Here is a 26,864-nt window from a genome sequence, read left to right as displayed (position 1 = left end):
CCAATGAGCAGAATAAAAAGCAATCTTTAGACATGAAACAACAGAAAATCAGTTGCAATTAGCTTAAAGTTTAGAAATGTTCATAAAATGATACAATTTCATAATTTATCCACCAAAATGTCCATTTGGCAGTCCAAAAAAATATCACTCACAAATACATTGTCAGCGAATTATATATATCGATATATTGATATACTAGTTTCTATCATCCCTATCATGCATTTATTTGCCTTGTTCAAGAAAGCCAAGATTGTTAAATTTACCCAAATTAGAACGTTTTACAAAAAAAGAACGTAGCAGAAATGCTGCTGCTGTTTAATATTAATGTAAGTATTTCATCAGAGTTTTTTCTTAAACAAAATCATCTACACACGCACACACACTCTACTCTAATTGTTTTCTGCGTTCTGACTGTGGAAATTTCATTTTTTTTCTCGGTAGTTTTTTTTCTTTTTCTTTTTGCATTTTATGCACTGCTATTGCGCGTGTGTCTGTCTGGTAAAAGAGCATTATATTAACAAAATCGGCAAAGGTTTGTGCAAAAAACGAAGTGAAAAGGGCATAATGAAAAAAAAAGAGTGCAATGCATCGGGTGAGACAGGGAGCGGGGCTGGTTTTGTTTTTGTTGCTGGGAAGAAAAAACAGACTTCTTCAGCACACGCACGCACACACTTGCATATTGGGTCGGTAGAAATCTTAGGAAATGCCGCACAGAAAAATAATGCCCAAGTGTTTCTAGAAATCGGGGTGCTCCGCAAGACACACACACACACAGACACAAACGCGTGCACCTAAATCACAACCAGACATACATACATACATGCATGCACGCAAAAGTGTAAATTTGATAGTGAAAAAAGGCAAAAAGCCTTTTTCTGCTCATTTGACATTTCGCTCAAACATGTTGCGTTTGAGCCTGTGTGCCTGTCCGGTCTGTGAGTGTTCCTGCGCGAGTGTGCGTGTGTGTGTGTGGGTCGGTGGGTGTGAGTGTCTGTCAAAATTGATACAATTACAAATGCATTTTACTTTATATCTATATATTCTAACGCATCGAAAGTTCTTGTTAATGCGCGCGCGCTCTTGTGCCGATTTACCTTACGCGTTTTTGCTTCGTGTTTTGCTGCTGTTGCCAGTTGGAAATTTATTGTGCGTCCAATTGGCATGTGTGTGTGAGTGTGGAAGGGATGCAGCATTTCTGCTAATGTAGTGGTAGTCGCGTGTGCCGTTCCGTTTCGTTCCGTTCACAGCTGACAAGTGCAGTTACTTCGTCGACTGTGTTCCTTCCACAATTCCAGGAGCGCGCTCACAACGTTTTTCCATTATTTTGATAGATATATAATCCGGCAGCGTTCAGCAAACATTTCGGTTTGCAATCTCGTCTCGTCCCATCTCGTTCGCTCAGCTGCTAAGTGCAGTTACTCTTTTTCTGCTGCGTAGCTGGTTGTGTGTGCTGAACGCAACTCCATTTAGAGGAGAAAAAAAAACATTGCTCGCAGTTTGCATTTTTGTTTTCTATCAAATTTCGGTGATTATTCATTCATTTGTGGATATACGAACGTTTGTGTGTGCGACACTTATTTGTTTATTGACCAAATAATCCTTTTACAAATCTTTGAAAGTAATTTCACGTTTCTCTTTTTGGTAAAATCTTGCAGTTTACTTATTAAATATGCTGACGATACATTTTGAGGCGAAATTTAATGATTAATCAGTAGAAAGAGGACACTTAAAAAAGCCAACCAACCAAGCGACCGACTCCAGGAGACGAGAGTAGGTGGAGGTTATAAACACCATCCACCACCAGAGGCAACGGCACCCACACACACAAGGAGAGAGAGAAACAGGAGCAGGAGCGCAGGCAGGAGCTGCCGGAGCGGCGAGGCGCGGCGATTCCCGCCCGAGCCATCGACTTCGCCATGAAGGTGGATACGGTAAAGCTGAAGAAGGGCTCTTCGGAGCTGACTTCGGAGTGCCGCGAACTGATCGATGAGCTCACAAAGCGTCGCACACGCGCCGAACTGCTCGAGTTTCTCGACAAAATCCATGTATGGATCTATGGCAAGTGCGAGCTCTATCACTGGATCGAGATACTCGATCGTTTCGACAAAATACTGGATGAGGCAGCCAGACATGTGAATTCCAATGAATTTGTGCTCCAATGCGACACACAATTCCACTCAACGGTAGGTCCCACGGTAGGTTTTTCTCCCCTCCTCAGCAAAACACACACCAGACCACGCATACTCATGGACAATTCTAATTAATATTCCTTCCTTTTCCGATGGATGAATCACACCATACAGGATGTTACATTGCTGCTGCATGTGCTGAACTTTACGACACTCTTGATCGAGCATTCGTTCTCGCGGCATCTGTACAACTCCATTGAGCATCTGACACAGCTGCTCTCCTCACAGAACATGGACATTGTCCTTGCCGTACTCAATCTGTTGTATATGTTCTCGAAGCGCAGCAACTTTATACCACGTCTGCCCTTCGAAAAGAAGGAGCTACTGATTGTGAAACTCTTCAACATTGCAGAGGTAAGGGATCAACAAGATAGCCATAACCATAGCCACTCGCTGAACCTTTTGAACTTTTACAGCGCTGGGGCGATCCAAACTATGGCCTCTCGCTCAAGGACTGCTGCATTGGCGAGCCAAAGCTGGAGTTTCTTTATCAGCTGTGCATCGACTATGTGGATGAGCATGGTCATGCTGCACAGCTGGAAATCCCTGACATGATGGACCTCTGCCACACGGCATCGGCACCAGAGGTGATCAAAACGATTGCCGGACAGATCTCAAAGCCCAGTGAGGCAATAAAGGTGCGTCTAAGCCACTTTATATCTCCTCTTTTTCGCACTCTTTTTCACACTCTCCTTTCTCTCTTCTCATGTAGATGCGCATTGCTCATCGTGTGCGTCTTATTTCTGGCTTCAACAACTACAAGCTGCGCCTGCAGTTTGTCCAGGCCCGCCTGCAGGCGGTCTCAATTTTGATTTACTCAAATGCCCTGCAGGACAACACAGACAAGGTGCTGTATCCCGGCTTTGGGGAAGAGCTCTGCGAGCTGATTGACAAGGAGGATGTGATACTGGTGGAGATACGCGCCGCCGTTCTGCGCACCCTCACATCCATGCTACACTTTGATCGCAATCCAAATGTGCCCAGGTGCGTTGCTGCAACAGAATGGTTGCTCCCCCAGCCGGAATGATTTTCCCATAATTTATTGATTGTTTCTCCTCCTTCTTTCTTGTTCTTTTTGTGTGTGTGTGCTCCTCGCACTCTTTGCTTTTTTCGTGTTTCCCTGCAGCAGGGCCGGATCGCGGCTAATGAAGATTGTGCACTACACAGGCGCCGAGCGGCAGGGCGGCACATTGCCACTGCTGGTGCGCGATTGCATAAATAATCTGACAACACATGGCCTCACGGAGCGATATCCATTGATACTGGCCACATCGCTCTTCTCGCTGCTGTACCATTTGGCCAGCTATGAGCTTGGGGGCTCTGCCCTCGTCAAGAGCGGCATGATGCAGTCGCTCCTGTGCGTAATCAGTTGGCCAGGCGTTGATCTGGAGCACATCACATTTGTGACACGCGCCGTGCGTGTGATTGATCTGATCACAAACATTGACATTGCCCGATTCCATCAGAATAATGGACTGAATGTGTTCATCGATCGACTGGAGAAGGAGATTAAGAGCTGCTGCAAGGCCCTGGCGGATATTGGCATCACACTGAAAGAGTCCACCCTCAGGGATGAGGATAAGCTGGATATGTCACTGGATCTAGTCGATGTCGATATCGAAGGTAGCAATCGAACCGAGCATAAGCCACAGAAGGAATTTCTCTTTCTCAAACACTATTTTTCTCTCTGTCTTTTAGATGGAAGTGGCTCCTCCCCGCATCGTGACACATCCGATGATCAACTGGGAGGCATCCATCTCGATGATGAAGATGAGGATCCACCAGATGATGACGAGGATCAGGATCTGGAGTCTGCCCAAAGGCCTAGCGGTTCCAGCAACATGATTGTGGCCGTCGCTGGCTCCAGCGAAGAAGGTGGCGCAGAGGGCGGCGCCCCGGCGGACAGCTTCAGCTATGAACCTGGCGACCAAGGGCGCTCTGTGATCGCCACATATCCACTCAATAGTTACTATGCCCGTCCTCTGGCCGAACGCAAGGCCGAACTGTCGCAGGCACAGCTGCCCCCGAGCAGTGTTCAGCCGAAGAAGCCCTCGTGCGTCACGCAGCGTGCGGCGCTGCTCAAATCGATGCTGAACTTCCTGAAGAAGAGCATCCAGGATCATGCGCACTTCAGCAACATGCGCAACATCATGGAGACGAGCCTCACACAGTCGCTGCGGCACATCATCGCCAATGCCGAGTACTATGGCCCCTCGCTGTTCCTTTTGGCCACCGATGTGGTCACCGTGTACGTATTCAATGAGCCCTCGCTGCTCTCCTCCCTCCAGGATCTGGGCATCACCAGCGTCATGCTAAAGGCCCTACTCCAAAAGGATGTCCCAGCCACACGCGAAGTACTTGGCTCCCTGCCCAATGTCTTTTCGGCTCTATGCCTGAACGAGCGCGGCCTGTTCGAGTTCCTCTCGTATGATCCGTTCGACAAGGTGCTCAAGGTACTACTCTCCCCGGACTATCTCGTGGCGATGCGCCGGCGCCGCTCCTCGGATCCACTTGGCGATACGGCCACCAATTTGGGCAATGCCATGGACGATCTCATTAAACATCATCCGTATCTGAGGGCCGATGCCACCGAAGCGATTGTGCGTATGCTCAGAGAACTGGTGCGCCTTGGCTCCGATCCCAGCTTCATTTGCTGGCGTGCCAACAAAGAGAGCAGCGGCTCGGGCAGCGGTTCCCATGGCTCGGGCTCCCATGGCGTTCTGCCCTCGGTGACGGCCTCACCCATGGTGATGGTGGCCGGCGCAGGCGGCACAGCCTCTGTGCTCCAGAGTGCGGCCAATGATAATAACGACAGCAGCGGAGATGATGACGATGACGATGATGAGATGAGCTCCGCATCGCAGCAACAACAGCAGCCACCACCGGGAACGGTAGGAGGAGGCGGCGTCGTTGTTGTTGCCTCCACATCACGTGGCGCTGCCTCGCTGGCAGCAGGATCCGCGGGAGCTGGCATACCGGGAGGATGCCTCACCGTTGCCACCACTTCATCATCCTCCTCCTCGTCGTCGTCGTCGGCTCTGGTGCGAGCCTCGGTGTCGCCGCCAGAGCGTGAGGCCATACCCCTGATCGATTACATCCTCAACGTAATGAAATTCATCGAAGCGATCTTCAGCAACAGCCCCAATGGCGACCATTGCCGCGAGTTTGTGCTGCAGGGCGGACTCAGGCCCATTCTGCAGCTGCTGTCGCTGCCCAATTTGCCCGTGGACTCGCCGGTGTCCACCACCTCGCAGGCTGTGGCGAATGTCTGCAAGGCGATACTCAGCCAGGCGCAGGAGACAAAGGTGCTCGATGTGGCCCTCAAGCAACTGGCGGACATTGTGGGCAAGCTGAAGCCCCTCATCAAGCACTTCACCTTTCCGGGTGGCAGTGTCCTGCTGGCGGAGTTGGTCTGCTGCCAACGGCTGGAGGATGGCTTTGCCAATGCCGAATACACACCGATCCTGCACAACATGAGCTTCGTGCATGGCTATGTGGTGATGCTGGTGCATCTGTGCCGCAATGCCTCCACGGATATGCGAGCCATTCTGCTCAAGCGTTGGGGCGTCAATCGGGAGACTGGCGTCCAGCTGCTGCAGCAGCTCGTCCAGCTGTACATTTCGCTGGTGTGGGAGAGCACCATACTGCTGAACCTCTGCTCCGATGAGCCCACACAGCATCCGGATCTGATCTGGGATGAGATTGCCGCCCAAATGTCCGCGGCCGCAGGCACCGCCGATCCCATGACCGAAGCCGATCTCTCGAGGAAGCTGGAGCGTGCCGCAGAGTTTCGCACAAAGTATACGCCCGAGGAGCAGTTCCGGTATATCAAGAGCCTGCTGGCGGCCAGCTCACGGCTGGGCCGTGCCCTCGCCGAGCTGCTGGGCACGCTCGTCAAGCTATCGGTGGGCTCCCCACAGACGCGCCAGCGCCGAATCAACGATCTGATCAGTAATATCAACAAAGTTCCTACACCGGAGGCGCGGGAGATAGCGCGCATATTGAGCTCCATTCTGGTGAATGGATTCAGCCACGAGAGCATCCTGCCCAAGCCCGTGCCCAAGCTGAAGCTGACGTTCCTCATCTGCTCGGTGGGATTCACCGGTCCCATGCTGTTCGACGACAAACGCTCCGCGTTTCATCTAATGATCTCGCAGTTTTGCGCCGAGAACGGCCTCAAGGCGTTCTTCGAGATGTTCTACTGGGCGCTGTCCCTCGACGCGGAGTCAAAGAAGTTCGAGTTCAAGCAATGGGCATCGATGGAGGACCTGATGCAGTCGCATGAGGATGATAAGCGTGACTGCCCGGAGGGTACCGGCGAGTTCCTCGATGCCTGGCTGCAGCTGCTCGAGAAGATGGTCAATCCACGTGCAATGCTAGACTCGCCCTACACGATGAGTCCGCGCCTCAACTACATGCCCGACACGGTGCCCTTTGAGCCGGTGTTCTATCTGATACACATCCATCAGCTGGCCATGCAGGCACTGCGCCGGATCTGGGCACGACGCCCCATTGCCAACTATGGTGCCAGCATGTTCGAGACAATGATTCTGATTGTCAAGCATCTGGTGAAGTCACATGCCACGCTCCTGGAGCGCTATCACACACGCCTGAAGGAGATCAAGTTCGAGAATCTCTACATACGCAGCACGGACGATGGCCTGAATGTGGAGCACATCAAGAGACTGACGGACATGGGATTCACGCACTATCATGTGGTGGATGCGCTGCGCAACAATGGCACCCTGGAGGAGGCCACCGACTATCTGCTGAACAACCCAGAGGCGAGTGCACACTCCTCGCATGCCGCCACGACCAGTGCTGGTGCGGGTGGGGCAGCCACAGCGCCGACACCGCCGCCCACAGCGATGGAGATTGGACTGGATGGCACCGGCATGGAGGGTGGCGAGTCATCGGGCGGCGGCTCGGGCTCCACCATCAGCCTGGGACCCACACCGACGCCCACATTCAGCCAGTACAAATCGGGGGGTAACCCATCCAGCTATGACTACAAACACCTGAAGCTGATGCCGCCCATGATCTTTGATCGTTTCTGCGACGAGGCCATTGGCAGAGCCTTCGAGTTCATGGAGGCCATACCGGATGTGGTGAACAGTGCCTCGGATCTCATTGCCGTGCTCTACAGGCGCCACAATCACCTCAACAAGCAGGTCTTTGTCACGAACTTTGTGCGCAATGTCATCCAGTGGGTGGACTTTACGCTGCAGCTCTTTGAGAATCCACGCCAGCCGGGCGCCACCTGCCGCGGCACACGTCTCGAGGAGTGCCTCACGGGCATGACGGCCACGCGGCTGTTTGTGCGACTGAAGACCTCAACGCTGCTGTTGGACGAGAACTTTAGCGACATGCATCGACCGCTGGTGGAGGCCATCAATGCCCAGGATGCGATGGTGTCGCTCGTCAAGCTGCTCGACAACATGGCCCAGTGGATGATGGAACAGTCGGAGAAGCCACAAGCGGAGCGCATAAGCGTGCCACGCTGGGTGCAGAATCTGGTCGATCTGATCGATGCCATCGACAGCATCAGTCACATTTTGCAGCGCAAGTCCAATATGCGTGCGGTGTGCAGTGATGTGTGGCGCTGGTACGACGCCTCCACTGGCAAGTGGAATGGCTACTCGGAGGCCAACAATGAGCTCATACGGAATGCCTACAACTCGGGCGAACGCTGGCTGCACATCAGCGTTGGGCGGCAGCGTTGCACCGTCTCCTTCAATTGCATGACGCAGGTGAGCGAGGCCTCTGGCAGCCATCGTCCGGTCTTCCCTACGCTCAAGCTGAGCGAGGCCATCTCGAACTTGAACAATCCCGTGGCCGTCACGAAGGTGGAGCATCTGCTGAACCGTGTGGTGCGCACAGCGCCCGATGGCCAGGGCACAACCCACACGGACGAATTAATTTCATTGCGACACTTGATGACATTCGGCGATGGCCAACAGACGCCAACAATGGTGCAACCACCAGCAGGTGCCACAGCAGCGGCGGCGGCAACGACAGGAACCAGCGATGAGACCTCCAATGAGTCGACGAGTGGCGGGGCTCGCGCCAGGGCACGTTCCCCACCCGCACCCATGACAACACGCAGCAAATCGAGACAGAGGAATGCCGCTGCGGCAGCAGCCGCGAAGGCAAAGACATCAACAACAGCGGCAGCGGCGGCGGCTCCGGCAGCAGCTGCGACACCAACGATACCCAAGCGCACCCAGCGGATCCTGCTGAGCGAGGAGAATGTGGGTTTGAGCAAATTCGATTGCGCACGGATCATTGGCAGCATTGTGTCGCTGCTGCAGCCACCGATATTGCTGCAACACGAGACGAAGCTGTCGCTGTTGCGCCTCTGCGCACGTCTCACGCGCAACTACGAGAATGCCCAGACCTTCATACGTCGCGGCGGCGTCAAGATGCTGCTGCAGCTGCAGCAGTCGTGCAGCTTCATGGGCTTCCCCACCTATGCGATAATCATACTGCGGCACGTGCTGGAGGCACCGCCAGTGCTGCAGGAGGCCATGGAGCGTGTGCTGGGCATGCGTGCCGCCGGCATAGTGCCCGTGGGACAACGCGACTTGATCTTTGTCCTCACCCAAGTCTCGACGGCTGTGTCGCGCAATCCGCAAATATTTGTGGCCGCCGCCAAGGAGATGCTGCGCGGCGAATATCTCATGAACTCGAACAGCTCCAGCGGCAATGCCCTGGCGGACGATGCTCGCGTGATGGTCAAGTCAAAGTTTGGCCAACAGCCGACAGCAGCCGCCGGGGGACCCAATCCACAGACGCCGCCACCCGCACCCGTCAAGGAGGAGATGTGGGAGGATCCGATGGTGCAGTCGGCAGTCGCTGTGCTCAAGGAGCTGCTGCTGGCGCTGGTGCAGCCGTGCTGCCACTACAGCATTGCCGTACCCACAAACGATCATCCCAAGGCAGCGGCAGAGCTGCCGCAAACCGACCATCCGGGCAGCACACAATTCGGTGCCATGGAAGAGGATGAACCAACGCAGCAGCCGCAGGCAGCGGCCAACCAGCCACAAGCAGCGACAAGCGGCAGCACCAAGAAAGGAGGAGCAGCAGCAGCTACTGCTGCTGGCACAGCTGGCCCCACGGGGGATGGCGGCAAATATGAGCCCTGCTGCTGCACGTGGCATGTGCCCACCGCTGTGCACACCCACTCGAAGCCGACACTGTCGCGAGCGACGCTGCTGAAGCTGCTGGCAGATGCCACCAGGGCCTACCAGTCGCTGCTGCCGCGTGTCCTGCTGGGTCATGTGTACACACCCGCAGACAGTCCGCTGATCCAGGAACCACAAATGACATTCATGGCCGTGCTGCTGGATCGCTTTCTGCCCATCACAAAGCGCCACCATGTGCCCGAGGTGAGCACCATGGCCCGCGTGCTCATTTGCTCGCTCTCCGACTGCTATCAGATGCCCGGCGTGCAGGTGCAAGTGGCCGAGGAGCTGCATGCGGCTGTCGCCAGGGCCCTGGCCCAGCCAGACTCATCGGAGAAGCACACACGGCTGCAGGTGCTGATGAGCCTCTTTCCCAACCTCATCGAGTCGCCGATGCTCTTCGACAAGGTGCACATGCACCGGAACAACATGTACCGCGTCCTGTTGCGGCAGGGCGTCATGACGTACCTCACCAAGATTGCCCAGTACAAGGATCTGTCGAATCACAACACGCTCTGCACTCTGGCCTCCATTCTGCGGCCCATGGAGATTCTGCTGCGCTTCAGCGTCTCCACGACGACCCTCAGCTCCAAGCGGATACTCTTTGGCGATGCCAGCGCCGGCGGAGCGGGAGGCACGGGCGCCGGTGGCACTGGTGCCGGCAACAATGCCTCTGGCACGGGCATTGGATCGTTCTCAATGTCCTCCCTGGGCGGCGGAGGTGGCGGCGGCGGCAATAGCGTGAACAACACCTACGGCGCCATCATCAATCGCCGCCTCTATCCCCGCCTGGCTGCACGCACGGCCGCCGGAGCGGCTGTCGAGCGATCGAATGGCATGGGGGGAGAGCATGTCCTACGGGACATCATCCGCAACGTGCTGTCGGACAGACGGCACGCCTTTGAGTTCATCTTCAACTCGGACGAAATGGCTGTGGATCCAGAGGATGCGCCACCGCCGGCAGGCGGAGGAGTAGGATCAGGAGCAGCTGGTTCGGGCGCCGGACCCGGAACTGGCCTCGGCCTTGGACTGGGTCTCGGTCTCGGATCGAGCAGCAGCAGCACCAGCGCCGCCGCTGCCTCCGTCATCGATGTGGTCGGAGAGCGCAACAGCAGCAGCAGCGGCGGAGGCGGCGGCATCGGCATCGGTGGAGAGGCAATCGATGGACCATCGGGATCGGCAGGCGCTGCAGGTGGCTCCTCATCCGGTGGACCCGTGCGTCCCGTCCTCAACTTTGATCAGCTCTGGGATGACTTTCTGCAGAGCGAGGGACTGCGTCTGGCCTCGCGCGCAGGCGGCACAGGCGGTGGCAGCAGCGTCAGCGGCGGCAGCTCCTCGCAGCAGCACGCACAAAACGGTGGCACATCGAGTGCAGCAAGTGGCACTGGCGCTGGCTCCGGCTCTGGCAGCTCCCTCAATGTGGATCCGCGACTGCGCAACTCCCAGCCCGATGGGCACCTCGCACAGGATGGACCCAACGCCAGCAGCAGCGGTGGCGGCAGCGGAAGTGGCAGTGGCGGCAATGACAACGGCCTGGGCGGCGGCAACAGCGATGGCGCCTCCACCTCATCCGATACGGGCGCCCGCGAGAATCGTCGCGAGATGAATGCCTCCATGCTGGGCGATGCCAGCAGCTCGGATTCCGATTCGGATGGCTCCTCGGAGAACGATGAGCGCAACGATGAGGAGGATGACGACGAGGATGATGCACCCGACGAGGATGCGGATGAGCACAGCGAGACGGATGTCGATGAGGAGCGTCCGCGACAATTTATCGAGGTATTCGATCACATCTATGAGCCGGAGTCCTCGGAGACGGCCTCCAATGATGCCGATGTCGATGCCGACGACGATGATGATGACGACGATGAGGATGTCGATGATGATGACGCGGATGACGACGACGACGATGAGGATCGTGCCGCCGGCATCGATGATCCTGAACTTGAGAACCAAATCGACATTGCCCTGGCCCTGAGCAACTCCAATAATCGACCAAGACGCAGTGCCGCGATCACGGCATCCGGCGAGCCAGTGCCCGATGATCCGTTGCCCGATGACGACGATGATGATGACGATGTCGATGATGAGGACGATGATTCGGCCGTCAATGAGGCAGCCAGCCGTGCCGAAGCCTTCCTCTTCGAGCGTCTCGTCGTGGACAATCCCCTGCTGATGCCCCAACCGCCGAGCAGCTTCCGTGTGCGCATGAACAGCTCCATTGCCCAGCCCCTGGACATTGATGTGAACGATGGAGGCAATGCCAGTGGTGGTGCAAGTGGTTCCAGTGGTGCCGCAGGAGGAGCCGCTGCAGGCTCATCCTCAGCCAGGGGCGGCTCCAGCGGCGGTGCAGCTGGTGGCAGCAGCAGCGGCGGCGAACGCCCAGTGGCCTCCGCCCTGCGTCCCTCATCGCGTTCCTGGATAGCACCGGACTTTAGCTTCATCAGCGCCGCAGGAGGAGTACCCCAGGGTGCGAGCGGCAGCAATGCCCCTGCCAATGGAAACGAGGGAGCAGGCAACGGCGCAGGAGGCGGTGGCTTCCACACACCCAGCGGAGGAGGAGGAGGAGCGGCGGCAGCGGCAGCAGCAACCGCCTCGAACAACCAAAACCAGAACATGAGCAATCTCCTGGACGAACAGGTGGCCGGTGGTGGCACTGGCGGCAATGGAGGCGCAACCGCTGCCAGCGGAGGCCATCAGAGCGGCTCCGGCGGTGGTGGCTCCGGCTCCTCCACGCTGTGCAACAATGGTGTGCGCCGCCGCTTAATGTACTTGGATCAGCAGTACTGCGTGTGCATGCCCACGCACCAGAACCCGACGGAGGAGACACAGATCGAGATATTCACACAGGATGCGCTCCACTGGTGGCTGGAGGAGGCCAAGGCCTTGGACATGGAGAGCCAGACGGATGCCTGCCTGTATGCGGCGCACTTCTTGCTGCCGTACCTCATACGTGAACTGAAGGCGGCACACCATCAGCGCAAGCAGGAGGAGGCCGCCCGACAGGCGGCCCTGGCAGCCGCTGCAGCAGCCACGACAGCCACAACCATAGCAACGCCAACGGCCACAACGCCAACAGCGACACCGATACCGATAACTACGCCCACATCGACATTTACGAGTGCCACAGCGACAGTGACATCTGCTGCGGCAGCAGCCACAGGAGCAGCCATTGCAGCCAGCAACAATCGTCGCAGCTCTATACCCGTACTGATTCCCATGCTGATACCCTCATCGTTGGCGCCAGCAATGGCCGCTCGTGGTGCAAACCCTGATGGCACATCCGCCATCAGCAGCAGCAGTAGCACAACAACAACCGCAACGACTGCAGCTGCAACTGTGGCCCCAACGGCAGCCACAGCGGCGGCGCCCACTGTGGCAACTTCTGCCAATCCAGCTGAAGGTGCGCCGTTTACCACAACAGCACGTTCGCGGCCGCTGCGTGCACCAACACGTACTGCCGCACAGCGTCGCCAGGAGCAACGTTCAACGAACTTCAACATTTATGCAGAAATTGATTTGACCAACGAACCGGATATCGATGATGATGATAATGATACAATGACGGCAGGCACAAACGCATTAGCCACCGCTTTGGCACAAAACCTGCAGAATGTGGCACCAGAACCGCCAACGGAATTGTTTGAACTAGAAGAGGTGCAGGTGCAGGAGCAGGCGCAGGTACAGGAGCAGGCGCAGGAACAGGCACAAGCACAGGCCGAGCCATTGGCGCCGCCAGGTCATCCGCCAGTGCCACATTTGCCAGCCAGTGGCAGTGCCAGGCTACGGCGTCTCCATGTGCGCGTACAGGATATAAATATATTCAATGAATTTGGACAGGTAAAGTAGAGCCTGTCGCTTCCCATCCCAACCCTTTCTCTAACGTTTCTCTCGCAGAGTGCACCACGTGTGCTTAATGGACGCACACATCGCTTGATGTACGGCCAGCAACGGCTGCACCATGCGGGACGTGGCCCGGCGCCACCACCACCACCGCCGCCACCATTGGCCCCGGCACCGGCCTCAGTGCTTGATTTCTATCCAGCTGCTGGAGCAGCGGCCGCCGATCAGTCGATCAATGTGGAATTGGATTTGGAGCCATCACCATTGGTTCCCACCGAACAGGATCTTGGGCTGGAGGCGGATGAAGTGAATCTGTTGTGGTCTGGCGCATTCGATGGCCAAGAGGCGGCACAGCCCCAGCAGCAGGGAGAAGAGCAACAGCAGCAGCTGCAGCAGGAGGAGGAGGAGGATGACGAAGATGAAGATGAGTCAGTCCAGAGCATCAGCAACCGCCCAGGACCACCGCCACCACCACCGACGCAGCCCAATGATAGCACAATTCAGCCACCCATTCAGGTGGCCATCACCGATGAGCCGCTATGGGGAGCGGCCACACTCAGCCGTCCCCCCCGTCCGACCACAGCACATCCCCAGCACCAGCAGCGGACTTCTGCCACCTCTGGTGGCCGCAGTGGGAATCCCTATTTGGGATCGTCTCCCACTAATGCCGGAGCAGGAGTAGGAGTAGCTGCCACATCGACAGCCTCCGCTGGCGGTGCTCCAACCACAGCTGCAACTGCAGCCGCTGCCAGCACAGAGGAAGGAGCAGCTGCTGCTGCAAGTGGCTCTGGAACCGCAACACGAACCGTCACAGACATGAGTCCCGAAGTGCGTGCCGCTCTGGGTGATCTGGAGGTGCCAGAGGGCGTAGATCCCTCATTTTTGGCCGCCCTGCCCAGCGAGATGCGCGAGGAGGTGATCCAGGAGCATCTGCGCATGCAGCGCATACGCCAGCGGGCCCAACAGAATGCCATCCAAATTGCACACGATTCGCTGGTGGAAGTGAATCCCGAATTTCTGGCCGCTCTACCGCTCAGCATACAGTCGGAGGTGCTCATGCAGCAGCGCATCGAGCAGCAGCGACAGGCAGCACAGACGGCCAATCCCGAGGATCCGGTGGATACGGCTGCATTTTTCCAGAATTTACCCGAGAATCTGCGTCAAGTGGTGAGTGGAGTGGAGTGGATTCTCCCTGCCTGCCCACACTCTATTTTGTGGCTAATTTCTCGAACATCTCTCTCTTTGTTAGATACTCTCGGACATGGAGGAGTCACAGATTGCAAGCCTGCCGCCAGAGCTGGCCGCCGAAGCACAGTTCCTACGCCGCGACTGGGAGACACGCAATGGCCCACGCCTAGGGGATGCCCATCCCCCCAGCAATGCGCTATGTAAGTATATTATTTATTGGAACCCATTGAGAGCAGCATTATGTATGCCATTATTGAATGGATATGTCAATCCATTGCGAGTCGGTTTAGCATTCTCTTTTTTGTCACTTTATCTTGCTGATTCCATGGAAGAAGATTAGTGACAAATATTATTTAACATGGAGTCGGCATATAGTAGAGCTCTCTCTATCTCTGCATAAACAGATAACCGCAACGATTTTGGTGGGTTCCTTACAAACCGGACTGAACGCAGCTGAGATTTTCGTACATAAGATTTTTGTTCGAAAATTGTCTGACTGAGTAGAGTAGTGGTAGAGTCGCTTTTGAAGGTGACTCACAAATGTTCCTCCTCGTTTTTTCTCACTCGTTCCCCCAATTGATTTTCTGGTAGAGGGAACCAGCAAACTACACACAAAGTGACTGATTTTGAGCCTCTCAAAGACATTCCAACGAGAGTTGACTATAGGAAGTACTTGTAAAAATCGAAGAGGGTTCATCAAAAACATATAAATACGCAGAAATAACGCTCTTGACTGGACCCAATAGATACTTATTACTTATTGCCACAGCCTAAGCAAGGGTTTTGCCAAAGCATTCATTTATTTGCTTCTCCTATCTATTCCAATTTATATGCAACTTCTTCTCTTTCCCAACCCCACAGCTCGTTTCCAGAACACACTGCAAAGCCTGGAGGAGGCACGCTGGCACAGTTCCATTTGGTATGATGCCAGCGGCAATGCACAGCCGCAGCATCATCAGCACACGACCATTGTGCACCATCATCATCATGCGCCGAATGTGTGCAAACCATTGGCACTGCTCATGATGGAGGATGAGAACATTCTGCTCGATCCGGACTCCCTGGCCACGCTGCTGCTGTTCCTGTTCGTGGAGGATCAGAAGGTGAACAGCATGCGGCTGCATCGCGTCATCCGTAATCTGTGCCACCATGAGCCAACGCGCGACTGGATCATCAATGCCCTGATCAATATTGTACAGAAAACGAACGAGGAGAGCGCCAACTTTGGGGCGGGACAAGGACAAGGACAGGGCAGCAAGCCCGATTGGCTGAAGCTGCGCGTGGATGCGGCCTTTGGCTACAAGAGCAACATCTTTTTGATCAATCGCCTGAACGATGACGGCAGCGACAGCGGTGCCAAGAGCATTAGCATCAATCCGCAGGCAGCCCAAATGATTGTCCGCAACTGTTTGGACCTGCTGTTCGTTCTGGCCAAGCACTATCCGTCCAGCTTTGTGCCGTATCATCGCGAGACCAAGACCCGTCGCATGCTCAGCGCTGTGTTCGGTATGCCGCCACCCGTTCCGGGTGCACGCGCCGAGGAACAGCAGCAGCAGCAGCCCCCACCCGCTGGCGGCACTCTCGACTTTCGGTCGCGCTTCTATCGCTACCAAGTGGCAAATCGGATGCGTGCAATGCTCGAGGATCATCCGCGAATGCTGGCACCACCCACACCGCCGCCACCAGTCCAGGCCGCAGTCACAGCGACGCCTCTGGATGAGGCTCCATCCACATCGAAGGCGGCTGCCGCCAAGGCAGCCAAGGCTGCCACAACGACTGACGGCAATGGCTACCAGACGAACTCGTACAACTTCTGGGATGTGGTCCTGAACATTGATCGCCAGACGGAGGAGCGCATGAAGCATGTGTCCAAGTTCCCCATCGTCTCGCAGCCCTCCTGGGAGTGGGTGGCCAAAACGGGAGACTTTCTCTCGTTCAGCGACTCGCCGTTCGGCCAACTGCTGGCCATGCTGCCGTACAAGGTGATCTGTCGGTCGCCACATCTGACGGACATGCTCGTGAAGCTGCTGGCCTCGCTCAGCACCGAGCTGCCCAAGGAGGAGGAGCCGGGGCCAGTGATTGAGCCGCAAATGCCAACGCTGATACCCATGAATCAGGCGGTGCTCAATCAGCAGGCGCAACAGAATCAGGAAATGTCACAGGCAGCAGCCGCCTTGACCGGCGAAACGCACACCACCCGTCCCCTGCCCGAGCTCAAGAAGATGCCGCCACCGCCGCCACTGACCCTACAGCTGCCCATCAAGCCGAAGCGCAAGATCTACGCCAAGAACTTCTCGCAGCTGCAGCTGGTCATCGAAGTGCTGACGCATCAGTGCGGCACCACCGAGGGCCTGGACAATGTGGCCAAGCTGATTGTCAATCTCACGCAGTGCTCACAGGCATCGAATGCCATTTTCATTCAGTACTTGACCGCCGCCATTCTGGGACTCGCCGAGGAGGTGCGCCAGGCCATACAGACGCTGCTCCAGGAGATACGAGCGTATAACAGCAATGCGGGATTGCCGAGCACCTCGCAACAGGCGGCGGCAGCAGCGGCTGCGGCATCAGCTGCGGCAGCTGCAGCGGCGGCGGCGGCGGTAGCAGCCGCGTCGGGACCCTCCACTTCAGCTGGTCTCCTGCCCAATTTGGCCGTACACGAGGGCATCATGCAGGATCGCTTCACAGCAGAGCATGTCATCATTTCGGCACCAAAGAACGCCAAGCCCACGTGCGAGCTGCAGCTGCCGTCGATGAAGAAGCTGATGTCGAACTCATCCTCGCAGCCGTTCTTCCTGCGCACATTGAAGATCTTCATGCAGGTGCGGGACATGTACGAGAACCAGACGGTGGCCTCTGACGATGAGGAGGACTTTATTGACATCCTAGGCGATGGCGGAGCCACCAGTGGCAGCAGTTCGGATGCCTCACGCTTCCGTGCGCGCATGGAGACGAATCAACCCACGGATGGCACCCTCGATGGGGATGCTGACGGAGATGGCGATGGAGATGGTGATGGCGATGACGAGGATGATGAAGAGGCCATGCCAATGGGTGGAGCGAGCGGCAGTTCCGTCGGCGGCGTCGCTGGTGCCAGCGGCACAGACAGCAGCAAGCCCGGTAAGCCCACGCTCAGCCAGATCCTGTGCCTCGATGTCCTGTGGCATACGCTGAGCGAGTGCCTGGTGGCATTGGAGGAGTCCAAGGATGAGTTTGCCGTCCTCGTGCTGCAGCCCACAGTGGAGGCCTTCTTCCTGATCCATGCCTCACATCGCATACCCAAGAAGGGACCACGCGGCAGGGCCGCGTCAAGCCGCGCTTCGGCCGCCAATACGTCTGCATCATCGGTGCAGGATATCTCACCGCTGATGGACGAGGGCAGCGGCAGCGGCAGCACCGCCTTCAGCTCGGATGATGCCCAGGATGCCAGCAGTACGTCCATCGGCAATGGCAATGGAAATGCCAATGCTGGAGCCGCAACTGCAATCGGTTCCGGCTTGAGTGCCCACGAGGCACAGCTGAAGCAGGATCGCCACAAGTTCCTTCAGTTCGCTGAGAAGCATCGAACTGTGCTCAATCAGATCCTGCGCCAGTCCCCCACCCACCTCTCGGACGGTCCCTTTGCCGTGCTCGTGGACCACACACGCATCCTGGACTTTGATGTGAAGCGCAAGTACTTCCAGACCGAATTGGAGCGCCTCGACGAGGGCATTCGCCGCGAAGAGCACACGGTTAGCGTTCGTCGTGTCACCGTCTTTGAGGATTCATTCCGCGTCCTCTACCGTCTGGGACCCGAAGAGTGGAAGAATCGTTTCTACATTGTGTTTGAAGGTAAGCTAAATCGATGCACTATCAACTGCTTTACTGATGGTTCGTTCTACCTTCCTTCGTTTAATAGATGAGGAGGGTCAGGACGCTGGCGGCCTGCTACGTGAATGGTATGTGATCATATCCCGTGAGATCTTCAATCCGATGTATGCCTTGTTCTGCGTATCGCCGGGCGATCGCGTCACCTACATGATAAATCCCTCCAGCCATGCCAATCCCAATCATTTGAGCTACTTCAAGTTTGTCGGACGTGTGATTGGTAAGTCACAAAGGACACAGCAGCAGCAGCCGTCTGGGTTTTAATCTTAATTCTCTGCTTATAGCCAAGGCTGTTCACGACAACAAGCTGCTGGAATGTTACTTTACGCGCTCCTTCTACAAGCACATCCTTGGCAAGCAGGTGAAGCATACGGATATGGAATCGCAGGACTATGAATTCTACAAGGGCCTCGACTATCTCATGAAGAACGACATCTCCAATTTGGGCTACGAGCTGACCTTCTCCACCGAAGTGCAGGAGTTTGGCGTCACCCAGATCCGTGATCTCAAGCCAAATGGACGCGACACACCCGTCACCGAGGAGAACAAATTCGAGTATGTTCAGCTGGTGTGCCAATTAAAGATGAGCGGCTCCATACGTCAGCAGTGAGTATACAAGTTGATCCACTCTCTCCTGTCAATCCATTTATAATTAATGCTTTTATCCACCCAACAGATTGGATGCATTCCTCGAGGGCTTCTACGATATAATTCCAAAGCATTTAATCTCGATTTTCAACGAACAGGAACTGGAACTTCTCATATCCGGTCTGCCAGATATTGATATAGAAGATCTGAAGGCCAATACCGAATATCACAAGTACACGTCGAAATCGGCACAGGTAAAAAATGCATCTCCTTTCTCTCTTTCTTGTTCACACCTTCATCTTGCATCTCTTTCTAAATGATGTATTTATTTCTCTCTCTTTCTGTCTGTCCCTTTCAGATCCAATGGTTCTGGCGTGCGTTGCGCAGCTTCGACCAAGCGGATAGGGCAAAATTCTTGCAATTTGTCACCGGCACCTCAAAGGTGCCACTGCAGGGCTTTGGCTCATTGGAGGGCATGAACGGCATACAAAAGTTCCAAATCCATCGCGACGATCGTTCCACAGATCGCCTGCCATGTGCCCACACATGGTGAGTTCCAATAACTAAAAGAAAATAGTGAAGTTTCCCCCCTTCTCTTACTAATCAATGTTTATACACTTATCGCTTTTAGCTTCAACCAACTGGATCTGCCGATGTACAAGTCATACGATAAATTGCGCAGCTGCCTGCTGAAGGCCATTCATGAGTGTTCCGAGGGCTTTGGCTTCGCCTAAGCGCGAACCCTCCAATCCCACACAGCCACAGCACACCATTCGTTGATTCCTAGACGACGACGACATGTAGCGCTGCGCCTACGAAAACGAAATTTGTTTAAATTTAAGTACCCCCGCCCCCCCTACCCCCCAATACATTATATATTTTCGAGATGAGAGAGAACAGAACAGCCACTGCAGATGTGAGAGTGTGCAAGCGCAAGGCGGCAAAAAGAGAAAGAAACAAGAAAAAAGCAGCAACAGCAAGCTGCGGCAAGCAGCAGCAAAATGCATAAACATACAATACATATAGTTAAATAGTATATATAAAAAATGTTGAATTAATTATTAATTTTCGCGCCTACATATATATATACAATATATATTTTCTTAAATTTTCAAAAATGGAAAAAGAAAGACGGCGAAAAAAAACAAATCTAGAAAGTGTAGAGAGAGATAGATTCCCAAAAAAAAACAAAAACCACACGAAAGAAAGAAGAAAATTACATACAGCACACACAACAGAATAGAGGAAAAACTGTAAAGAAGGAAAAAATTATCTAAATTTAGTATGCGTAAATCATTTAAAATATATAATTTTCGTTTATTTGTCTATTCAAACATTTCCCATTACACACAAGATAACAATAAAAAATATAAAACAATGTAATTTCGTTATTATTTGTTTCATTTATTATATTATAGAGAAAAGTGATGAGAAGAGATAAAAAAAAGAGGCCCCTAGTATATACAATAGTCTATAGGAAATTCACAGTATACGCCTTTGGTTTCTAGTTTATCTGTAATGAATCCGAAGAGAAGACAGCACGACGACGAGGCGAGAACTATGAAGGAGGAGAAGGCATATGTATTTCAAAATGGATTCAAATATCTCGATGTTACATTTATAAGTCTATGTGTTATGCATTTTATTTTTGTGCAATGAGCCGTAATTGTAACTCACAGAGGGTGGATACAAGAAGTAAGCTCATTTATCGTAATAAATTTCAAAGAAATCTCAAATATTTATTGCATCATTTGGATTCCTAGCTGAAAAATCATTTTTCAGCCATCACGGGCAGGAAATGTTGGAAATCTCAGACTCCAATCAAGGCAAAAGCAAGTCAATAGTAATATATGCATACAAAAAATATGAATAAGTTGAGAGCATGTCATTCCAAAGTCGTTACTAAAGTTTAAGAGCAGTTTGGAAAACAGAATAGGGGATACAAAGGCTGGTAATATTAAGCAGAATATAACAAACGAGAAAAATTATAGAGGCCATACGGTATATTTACGGTATATTTTGAAAGTGAAAAGGAATATTTCTGAGGCTCAGGCGGTATCGATAAATCCGCGGTCACACTGGTTGGCAGCGCCAAATAACAACATTTGTGGCTTGTGGGGGACTTAAGAAAAAGGACGTGTGGACTGGGAATGGATGCGTTTATTAGAAAGGAGCTGATACTCAATGCTGGTACAAGCCTCGAAAATGTCGCCCCGCACTGCATCAAACTGCTGGCCTGGCTGCTGGACTGCCAGGTGGAGATCCAAACACAACAGAAGCTCCTCAAGCTGACGCCAAATCTAATCGAATCAATGATGAAGGCCACCATGTACCTGTTCGAGTGCCACGAACGCTTCGGCGAGGCTCTGGCGGAGCGCTGCAACTCGCACAGTTTCTACGCCACATCCTCCACACTGGCGGAACGCAAACAGAGCATCAAGGAGCTGTGTGCCGGAATAGTAAAGACGAGAAAGGGCGAGGCACATGCAGCATTGCTGCACTTGATGCACAAGCCCTTTGCGGACGTGCAGCCGGCGTGGAACGTCATCAGGGAGCTGGATTGGGCAGCAATGCGCCAGCCGGCTGCCTTCGACCCTTCGCAAATGCTCAGCACTGATCTCCTGCAAATGCGTCGCCTGGTGAAGCGCATCTGCCGTCTGTCCACGCAGCAGAAAATGGAAACCGCCCTGCACCGTGCCCTGGAGCTGGTCGGCTTCAGTGTGTGGCTGTGTCTGTTCCGCGAGCCACGCCACAGCAACATCCACGCCGATTGCCGTCTGCTGCGCCACATGATCTGTGATATGCTGGCCGAGGGCACTGGCCCCTGCTATGGTTTCCTGCACAACATGTACCTCTTTGTGGCGAACCCGGCCAACGAGTCGCGCTTCTGGGCGTGCCTGGACCATGCCCGTCTGCCTGGCAGCCTCATTGCCTACTTGATCGGCTACTGGAACATCCACATGCCGTACTTGGATCAGGACGACATGCAAATCACGGCCGATGCTCCACCCACCGCCAGCGTCTGCCCGCCGCTGCCCCTAGTCGAAGTGACATTTCTCACCCACCTCCTGCTGACGACCCGATCGCCCTGCCGCGAGCAATTTTATCAGCAATTGCGACCCCATGCCATGACCAGCCAGCTGATGGAGCTCCTCAATAAAGTTGCATTTGTTTATAGTTAAGGATTCGGCTTTGGTTTATTTGGTTCGGGCAGAAATTCGCAGTTGCCGTCGACCATTTTGATCACCTTCTCGCCCTTTTCGGCCAGAATCTCCTCGATGTTGCGCTTGCCGTTTAGATCCGTGAACCAATTCAGATTATCGGCTATCAGGTGATGATTGGCACAGCCCTCGCACGTCACGATAACGACGCCGCGCTGATAGGCCACCTTGGAAATGGTCTTCATGTTGCGCGTCTGGCAGATCTTGCAGGTGTAAATGAGTTGCATTTTCGTTTGCAGCTCGCCCAGGGGTATGCTGTTGGTGGCCGTGTTGTCTCCATCTTTCTGAAAGATACCCAGCCAATGATATAGATGAATAAATGGTGCATCCAAAGGGTCTGTATCTCTGCCACACTTACGACTGGCTTGCTGCTGCTGTGGAATCGCGTGCCAGTGCACGTGCATCTATTGGTGCCGGTCCAAACAGGAACAGCTGTTGTTGTGGATGCCAGTCTCGTGCTGGGAAGTTGTACTTGCAACTGCCTGTGCGTGAGTGCTTCATTTGGTTGTATTCTTGTTGCAACTCGTAGCGAGCGCTGTGCCAAACCAGCAGAAAGTTTAAACAACTGCCTGAACGTGCTCATTTTGCCCAGAATTATTATTATAAAGCGAATTGTGTGAAATACATTCTTTAGAGATGGAACTTTGCCACAGCTGTTACAACACCACCTAGTGATGAGAAAACACTTTTAAAGTCGTGACTGGCGTGAAATTCCTCCAAAAATTATTACCTATTTCGATATCGAAGTGAAGTCGAATAATCATAGAACATTAGTTCATTAATTTTAGTCAAATAAAGAATATTTTTCACTCTTTTTTGACACGATACTACATGGCAGTGACAGGATATCTATCGGTGGCAACTATCGTTTCACGACTACAACAATCAATATCGAAATTTCTGTCAGCTCTACCAAAACAGTCGCAATCACATATTTTTCGAATCGCAAATCGTTGGAATTTTAGGAAAGAAAACAAATTATATAAAGCAAAGACGCAATGGCAACACGTGTGGTGGCAACTGCAACGGTGCGCGCCGTAAAGGGACGCAAATTGATACCCACACGAGCGGCCCTGACCCTGGTAAGAACCGATAGAAAGTGATGAAATACGCTCGTGATGCGTGCTGATGAAGTAACAGTCCGGCCAGCTGGCTACAATTTGTTGTTATTTAGCCATTGCTTATCGTTTCGCCTCTCCCTCCAGACTCCGGCTGCAGTGAACCGCATCAAGAGCCTGCTGCAGGACAAGCCAGACTTTGTAAGTGAATCGCAACAACGAAATCATGCCATCATCACTCAAAAGCCTTTCTCCTGCAGATTGGCCTGAAGGTTGGCGTACGACAGCGCGGCTGCAACGGCCTCTCCTACACCCTGGACTATGCCAGCAGCAAAGGTAAGTCCCACAGCCCACAGCCACAGCGCGAGCATAGAGGCGAACTAAGATTCTGTTCTGTTTTTGGGTTCGGTCAGCAGACAAACTGGACGAGGAGGTGGTCCAGGATGGCGTGAAGGTATTCATTGACAAGAAGGCGCAGCTCTCATTGCTAGGCAAGTGCTCTTCCACCACACACACATGCATAAATAAGTGGTTATATAAGCTCCAATTTCTGTATTCCCGCAGGCACTGAAATGGACTTTGTGGAATCGAAGCTGTCCAGCGAGTTTGTGTTCAACAATCCGAACATCAAGGGCACCTGCGGCTGCGGCGAGTCGTTCAGCATGTAAACTCTGGCTCTGGAGCCGGCAACACCCGCCTCGCAGACACCCTCCCCCCAAAGCTTATGCCTAACGAAGATCAGATGCAGATCCAATCCCAGCATGCAACACCCCCAAAGCATCTCCTCTCATTTATGTTGGCAGTAAACTTGACACTGTACACGAATGCTAAAGATAAGTTGTGTTCTCTGTAGTTCAAATTTAGTTGTATATTGATAAAAACAAAAAAAGAAGGATTAAGGCTCTAGGCAATCATCCAATGTCTAGGAAATTAAAATAATTCAATGTACACGTTAAGTATGTTCCGCTTTGGTTGCCCCGTTTGGCTGGCCTACATATGTATTTTGCACATTGTTTCACTCGAACTCTTAAGATGAATAGACAAAACAAGGAATGTTCTAGAACAAATCTGTTTCACGTAATTTAATTGCATCCGTTCATCGCTGGTTCATCCCATGGACGCCAAATTCCTCGTAGTCGTCGCGTGTGTAGACAAATTCTTCGAAATTGGGACTGGTGGCCACCTCCCTGCCGCCGTACCAGGCATAGCGGACTGGATCCTCGGGGCAGATGAGCGACACCTCCAGATCGTCGGGCACCAGGGCGCGCAAATCCTTCTTGAGTCGCGGCAGGAAGCCGGGAAACTGAGCACAGCCGCCCACAATCAGAATGTTGAGCAGGAGCTCGCGATGGGCCTGCCAGGGGCAGGCCTTGAGGCAATCGGCCACTGCCTCCGGTATGCCCACTTGCTGTATGCCAATGTCCGATGGATTGAAGAGCAGCTCGGGCACGGTGAAGCGCTCGTTGCACAGCGGCACTATCTGCATTGTTTCCTCGTCCATGCGTGGCCGCCCCGGTATGCGGACATAGCCACGCTTGATGGTCGTAAAGTCGGGCAGGACATAGTCGACGGCCACCTCCTTGCGCTTCTTCTCGCACTGATGCACCCGCATGGCCTCCTTGAAGTCCTCGGCCACAAAGCAGACATCCTCCTTGATCTGGTTCACCACGTGGCTCTCGTCCATCATGTTCAGCTGCCTGTAGGAGATGAGTTCCTTCAGGTGATTAGTCAGCGCCTTGCCACCCATGTCGATGCGACGAATGCCCTCGAGCACTCGCCTGCCCAGCACAAAGGGCACAATGTGGGTGAAGCTGTAGCCCACATCAATGATAATGCAGTTGAGGGTCTGCATCGTGGTGCGCTCCTCGCTGTCGGCGACATAGTTGAAGGCCGCCAGATCGGCTGCCGTCGTCTTGTACATACCGGCCACATGATATTGCTCGAAGAGCATCTCCAGCATTGCCTCCTGCACGCTGGGAAAGTTCATCTGCGGCTCCGTTATGACTATGTTCCGATTGTCCAGGCTGCACCCGATGCCCTCCTTGCTGAAGATGTAGTCCCACACAGTCTTCTGGGTATCCCAGTTGAGCAGGTAGCCACGCTGAAAGGCCAGGATGTAGAACAGAGCCGAGGTATCGCGGCAATCCTCAATCTGATTGCCCACAAACGCCCGCCGCCGCTCGCTCTTGGCCTTCATAACGCAATTCGGGACCACTCGCGGCTCCTCCTGATTGGCCAGGCCCACCTTGGCTGTGTGTGCTCCATTGTCGAGCACCACAACTGTGCTTGCCATAGCTCTATAACCACATTGTAGTTTTTTTTTGTGTAGGTTTTCAATTTTTATTTTTTTTTATATTTAATCGCTACAGCGAAATTGGTTGGTCGCAGAGACGAATCCGCATTGACCAGTTGAATATTATAAAAAAGTTACTGAAAATTTTGAACTCAAAAAAGAGTTGTTTGCCGAACGAACACTAGAAACCTCTTTATTGTTGGTTTTCAATTGTTGTTGGGTTCTTCAGTACTGCAGTGTGACCGGGATGATGTATCGATCAAATGTACAGCACCACCCTCAAAAATATATCGACATATACCTTTTAAAAATATACCGTAAATAATAATTTATTTTGCAACTCTATTCGGTATTACCAGCTGGTTGGGACTTTTTTGGAGTATTACCTTAAATTAATGTTAATATTCAGTCTTTAACGCTGCTTACAAACGTAACTTCTTGACCTCTCAGAGCTCAACACAAGACACGAGAGCAACAACAACATATGTTCTGTTCTGAGTGTGAGTGATACTTCTTCGTTTTTACCTAAAGGCGTGTTGGTCACACTTTTGTCAGATTTAAAACATACAACAGCCTTACCAAACGTTTTAGAAAACTAGAGCAGCAAAAACTATTCGGACCCTTATTCAGAAGACTCCAACTGCTTCGACGACATGGAAAATAGTGCTGGAGGTAATGTTTTGGCCATTCAAGGCATGAACTGCGTGCTCATTGGAACGGATAATGCGGCCAACGGGAATCTGTTCAGAGTGCCAGTACATGGCCGTCTTTATTGTGGTATCGAAGGTTTGTGACATACGTCTTGTAGTTAGTGCAACCGGATGACCAAATTTACCCACGATTAACCTTACAGGACCAGAATCTCATGTTAGTGCCGTACGCAAGCAGATGACAATCCGCGTGCAGCAGATATCTAGACAGATGACGCCAGAGGAGTATACACTGAATTTGTCCCGTTTCTTGCAAGTCAGCCCGGTACCCTACCATGTGGACTGCATTGTGGCTGGCCTCCAACCCGTCACACGGCGTCCGTACATCGCCACCGTGGATATGCTTGGAATCACAAATTACATCGATGACTTTGTTGCAGTTGGAAAGCTCCGTCCACAGCTTCACGTCAATTGCGAGGCTCTGTATAAACGTAACATGAAGGTGGACGACGTACTGGAAACCATGGGCAATACCTTCTTTACGAATACCGACCCCGATGTAGTCAAAGAAGCCTTAGTCTTTATTATAAGGCCATGCTTGACGTCAAATTAAGAAAATTAAGTAACGCCGTGTGATTTGAAGAAAAAGGGATGGCACACACACATGACATATATTGACATGCATAATGTTCATAATTGAATAGCTTTAATCCTAACCCTCTTGCATTCAAAACAAAATAAAGTTAAAAACTTTTCACGTGTTTGCAAATAGCAATTCGTTGAAAA

The 26,864-nt window shown here is 53.1% G+C and overlaps 6 protein-coding genes across 8 annotated transcripts; 4 read left to right on the top strand and 2 right to left on the bottom strand.

The window, feature by feature from the left end:
- The first annotated feature begins 198 nt into the window (after nucleotides 1-198).
- LOC117903168 (E3 ubiquitin-protein ligase HUWE1) lies at nucleotides 199-19,820 on the top strand. Its single transcript, XM_034815013.1, has 16 exons — nucleotides 199-326; nucleotides 1,656-2,183; nucleotides 2,304-2,543; nucleotides 2,606-2,827; nucleotides 2,902-3,173; nucleotides 3,316-3,812; nucleotides 3,888-8,177; nucleotides 8,208-13,213; nucleotides 13,271-14,383; nucleotides 14,466-14,604; nucleotides 15,266-18,232; nucleotides 18,300-18,488; nucleotides 18,553-18,874; nucleotides 18,945-19,110; nucleotides 19,215-19,405; nucleotides 19,488-19,820. The coding sequence occupies exons 2-16, from the start codon at nucleotides 1,917-1,919 to the stop codon at nucleotides 19,588-19,590; spliced, it is 15,984 nt and encodes a 5,327-aa protein (XP_034670904.1). The 5' UTR covers nucleotides 199-326; nucleotides 1,656-1,916; the 3' UTR covers nucleotides 19,591-19,820.
- A 1,114-nt stretch (nucleotides 19,821-20,934) lies between these two features.
- LOC117901364 lies at nucleotides 20,935-22,053 on the top strand. The gene has a single exon (XM_034812077.1). It carries the CDS (start codon nucleotides 21,007-21,009, stop codon nucleotides 22,036-22,038), a length of 1,032 nt encoding a protein of 343 aa, XP_034667968.1. The 5' UTR covers nucleotides 20,935-21,006; the 3' UTR covers nucleotides 22,039-22,053.
- LOC117901375 (DNL-type zinc finger protein) lies at nucleotides 22,028-22,741 on the bottom strand. Of its 2 annotated transcripts, none has more exons than XM_034812089.1 (2): nucleotides 22,436-22,741; nucleotides 22,028-22,373 (listed from the first exon to the last, which is right to left on the bottom strand). In XM_034812089.1, exons 1-2 carry the CDS (start codon nucleotides 22,658-22,660, stop codon nucleotides 22,035-22,037), a joined length of 564 nt encoding a protein of 187 aa, XP_034667980.1. In that variant the 5' UTR covers nucleotides 22,661-22,741; the 3' UTR covers nucleotides 22,028-22,034. The 2 variants fall into 2 exon arrangements, with proteins under 2 accessions (XP_034667980.1, XP_034667990.1); XM_034812099.1 differs by having other exon boundaries at nucleotides 22,028-22,361; nucleotides 22,436-22,739.
- Nucleotides 22,742-22,969: 228 nt separating this feature from the next.
- Nucleotides 22,970-24,083, top strand: LOC117897966 (iron-sulfur cluster assembly 1 homolog, mitochondrial). 2 transcript variants are annotated; one of them, XM_034807085.1, is made up of 5 exons: nucleotides 22,970-23,159; nucleotides 23,283-23,336; nucleotides 23,396-23,471; nucleotides 23,552-23,626; nucleotides 23,700-24,083. In XM_034807085.1, the coding sequence occupies exons 1-5, from the start codon at nucleotides 23,076-23,078 to the stop codon at nucleotides 23,801-23,803; spliced, it is 393 nt and encodes a 130-aa protein (XP_034662976.1). In that variant the 5' UTR covers nucleotides 22,970-23,075; the 3' UTR covers nucleotides 23,804-24,083. The 2 variants fall into 2 exon arrangements, with proteins under 2 accessions (XP_034662976.1, XP_034662969.1); XM_034807078.1 differs by having other exon boundaries at nucleotides 23,549-23,626.
- LOC117897959 (actin-related protein 6) lies at nucleotides 23,989-25,642 on the bottom strand. Its single transcript, XM_034807065.1, has 2 exons — nucleotides 25,626-25,642; nucleotides 23,989-25,456 (listed from the first exon to the last, which is right to left on the bottom strand). The coding sequence occupies exon 2, from the start codon at nucleotides 25,426-25,428 to the stop codon at nucleotides 24,232-24,234; it is 1,197 nt and encodes a 398-aa protein (XP_034662956.1). The 5' UTR covers nucleotides 25,429-25,456; nucleotides 25,626-25,642; the 3' UTR covers nucleotides 23,989-24,231.
- A 377-nt stretch (nucleotides 25,643-26,019) lies between these two features.
- Nucleotides 26,020-26,741, top strand: LOC117898853 (proteasome subunit beta type-3-like). The gene is made up of 2 exons (XM_034808533.1): nucleotides 26,020-26,214; nucleotides 26,282-26,741. Exons 1-2 carry the CDS (start codon nucleotides 26,082-26,084, stop codon nucleotides 26,689-26,691), a joined length of 543 nt encoding a protein of 180 aa, XP_034664424.1. The 5' UTR covers nucleotides 26,020-26,081; the 3' UTR covers nucleotides 26,692-26,741.
- The last annotated feature ends 123 nt before the right edge of the window (nucleotides 26,742-26,864 follow it).

Source organism: Drosophila subobscura, chromosome A (assembly GCF_008121235.1).
Source record: "Drosophila subobscura isolate 14011-0131.10 chromosome A, UCBerk_Dsub_1.0, whole genome shotgun sequence".
NCBI classification, from domain to species: Eukaryota; Metazoa; Arthropoda; class Insecta; order Diptera; family Drosophilidae; genus Drosophila; species Drosophila subobscura.
The sequence above is the reverse complement of the archived record's forward strand: the minus strand, read 5'-3'. Positions and strand labels throughout refer to the sequence as shown.

Bases quoted from the DNA above. Each gene is read 5' to 3' on its own strand.
- LOC117901364 (XM_034812077.1), top strand. From the start codon at position 21,007: ATGGATGCGTTTATTAGAAAGGAGCTGATACTCAATGCTGGTACAAGC.
- LOC117898853 (XM_034808533.1), top strand. From the start codon at position 26,082: ATGGAAAATAGTGCTGGAGGTAATGTTTTGGCCATTCAAGGCATGAAC. The intron at 26,215-26,281 runs GTTTGTGACATA...TTAACCTTACAG, and splicing joins TCTTTATTGTGGTATCGAAG to GACCAGAATCTCATGTTAGT.
- LOC117901375 (XM_034812089.1), bottom strand. From the start codon at position 22,660: ATGAGCACGTTCAGGCAGTTGTTTAAACTTTCTGCTGGTTTGGCACAG. The intron at 22,374-22,435 runs GTAAGTGTGGCA...TATCATTGGCTG, and splicing joins ACAGCAGCAGCAAGCCAGTC to GGTATCTTTCAGAAAGATGG.
- LOC117903168 (XM_034815013.1), top strand. From the start codon at position 1,917: ATGAAGGTGGATACGGTAAAGCTGAAGAAGGGCTCTTCGGAGCTGACT. The intron at 3,174-3,315 runs GTGCGTTGCTGC...GTTTCCCTGCAG, and splicing joins CGCAATCCAAATGTGCCCAG to CAGGGCCGGATCGCGGCTAA. The intron at 8,178-8,207 runs GTGCCACAGCAG...CGGCAACGACAG, and splicing joins AATGGTGCAACCACCAGCAG to GAACCAGCGATGAGACCTCC.
- LOC117897966 (XM_034807078.1), top strand. From the start codon at position 23,076: ATGGCAACACGTGTGGTGGCAACTGCAACGGTGCGCGCCGTAAAGGGA. The intron at 23,160-23,282 runs GTAAGAACCGAT...CTCTCCCTCCAG, and splicing joins CACGAGCGGCCCTGACCCTG to ACTCCGGCTGCAGTGAACCG. The intron at 23,472-23,548 runs GTAAGTCCCACA...GGGTTCGGTCAG, and splicing joins GGACTATGCCAGCAGCAAAG to CAGACAAACTGGACGAGGAG.
- LOC117897959 (XM_034807065.1), bottom strand. From the start codon at position 25,428: ATGGCAAGCACAGTTGTGGTGCTCGACAATGGAGCACACACAGCCAAG.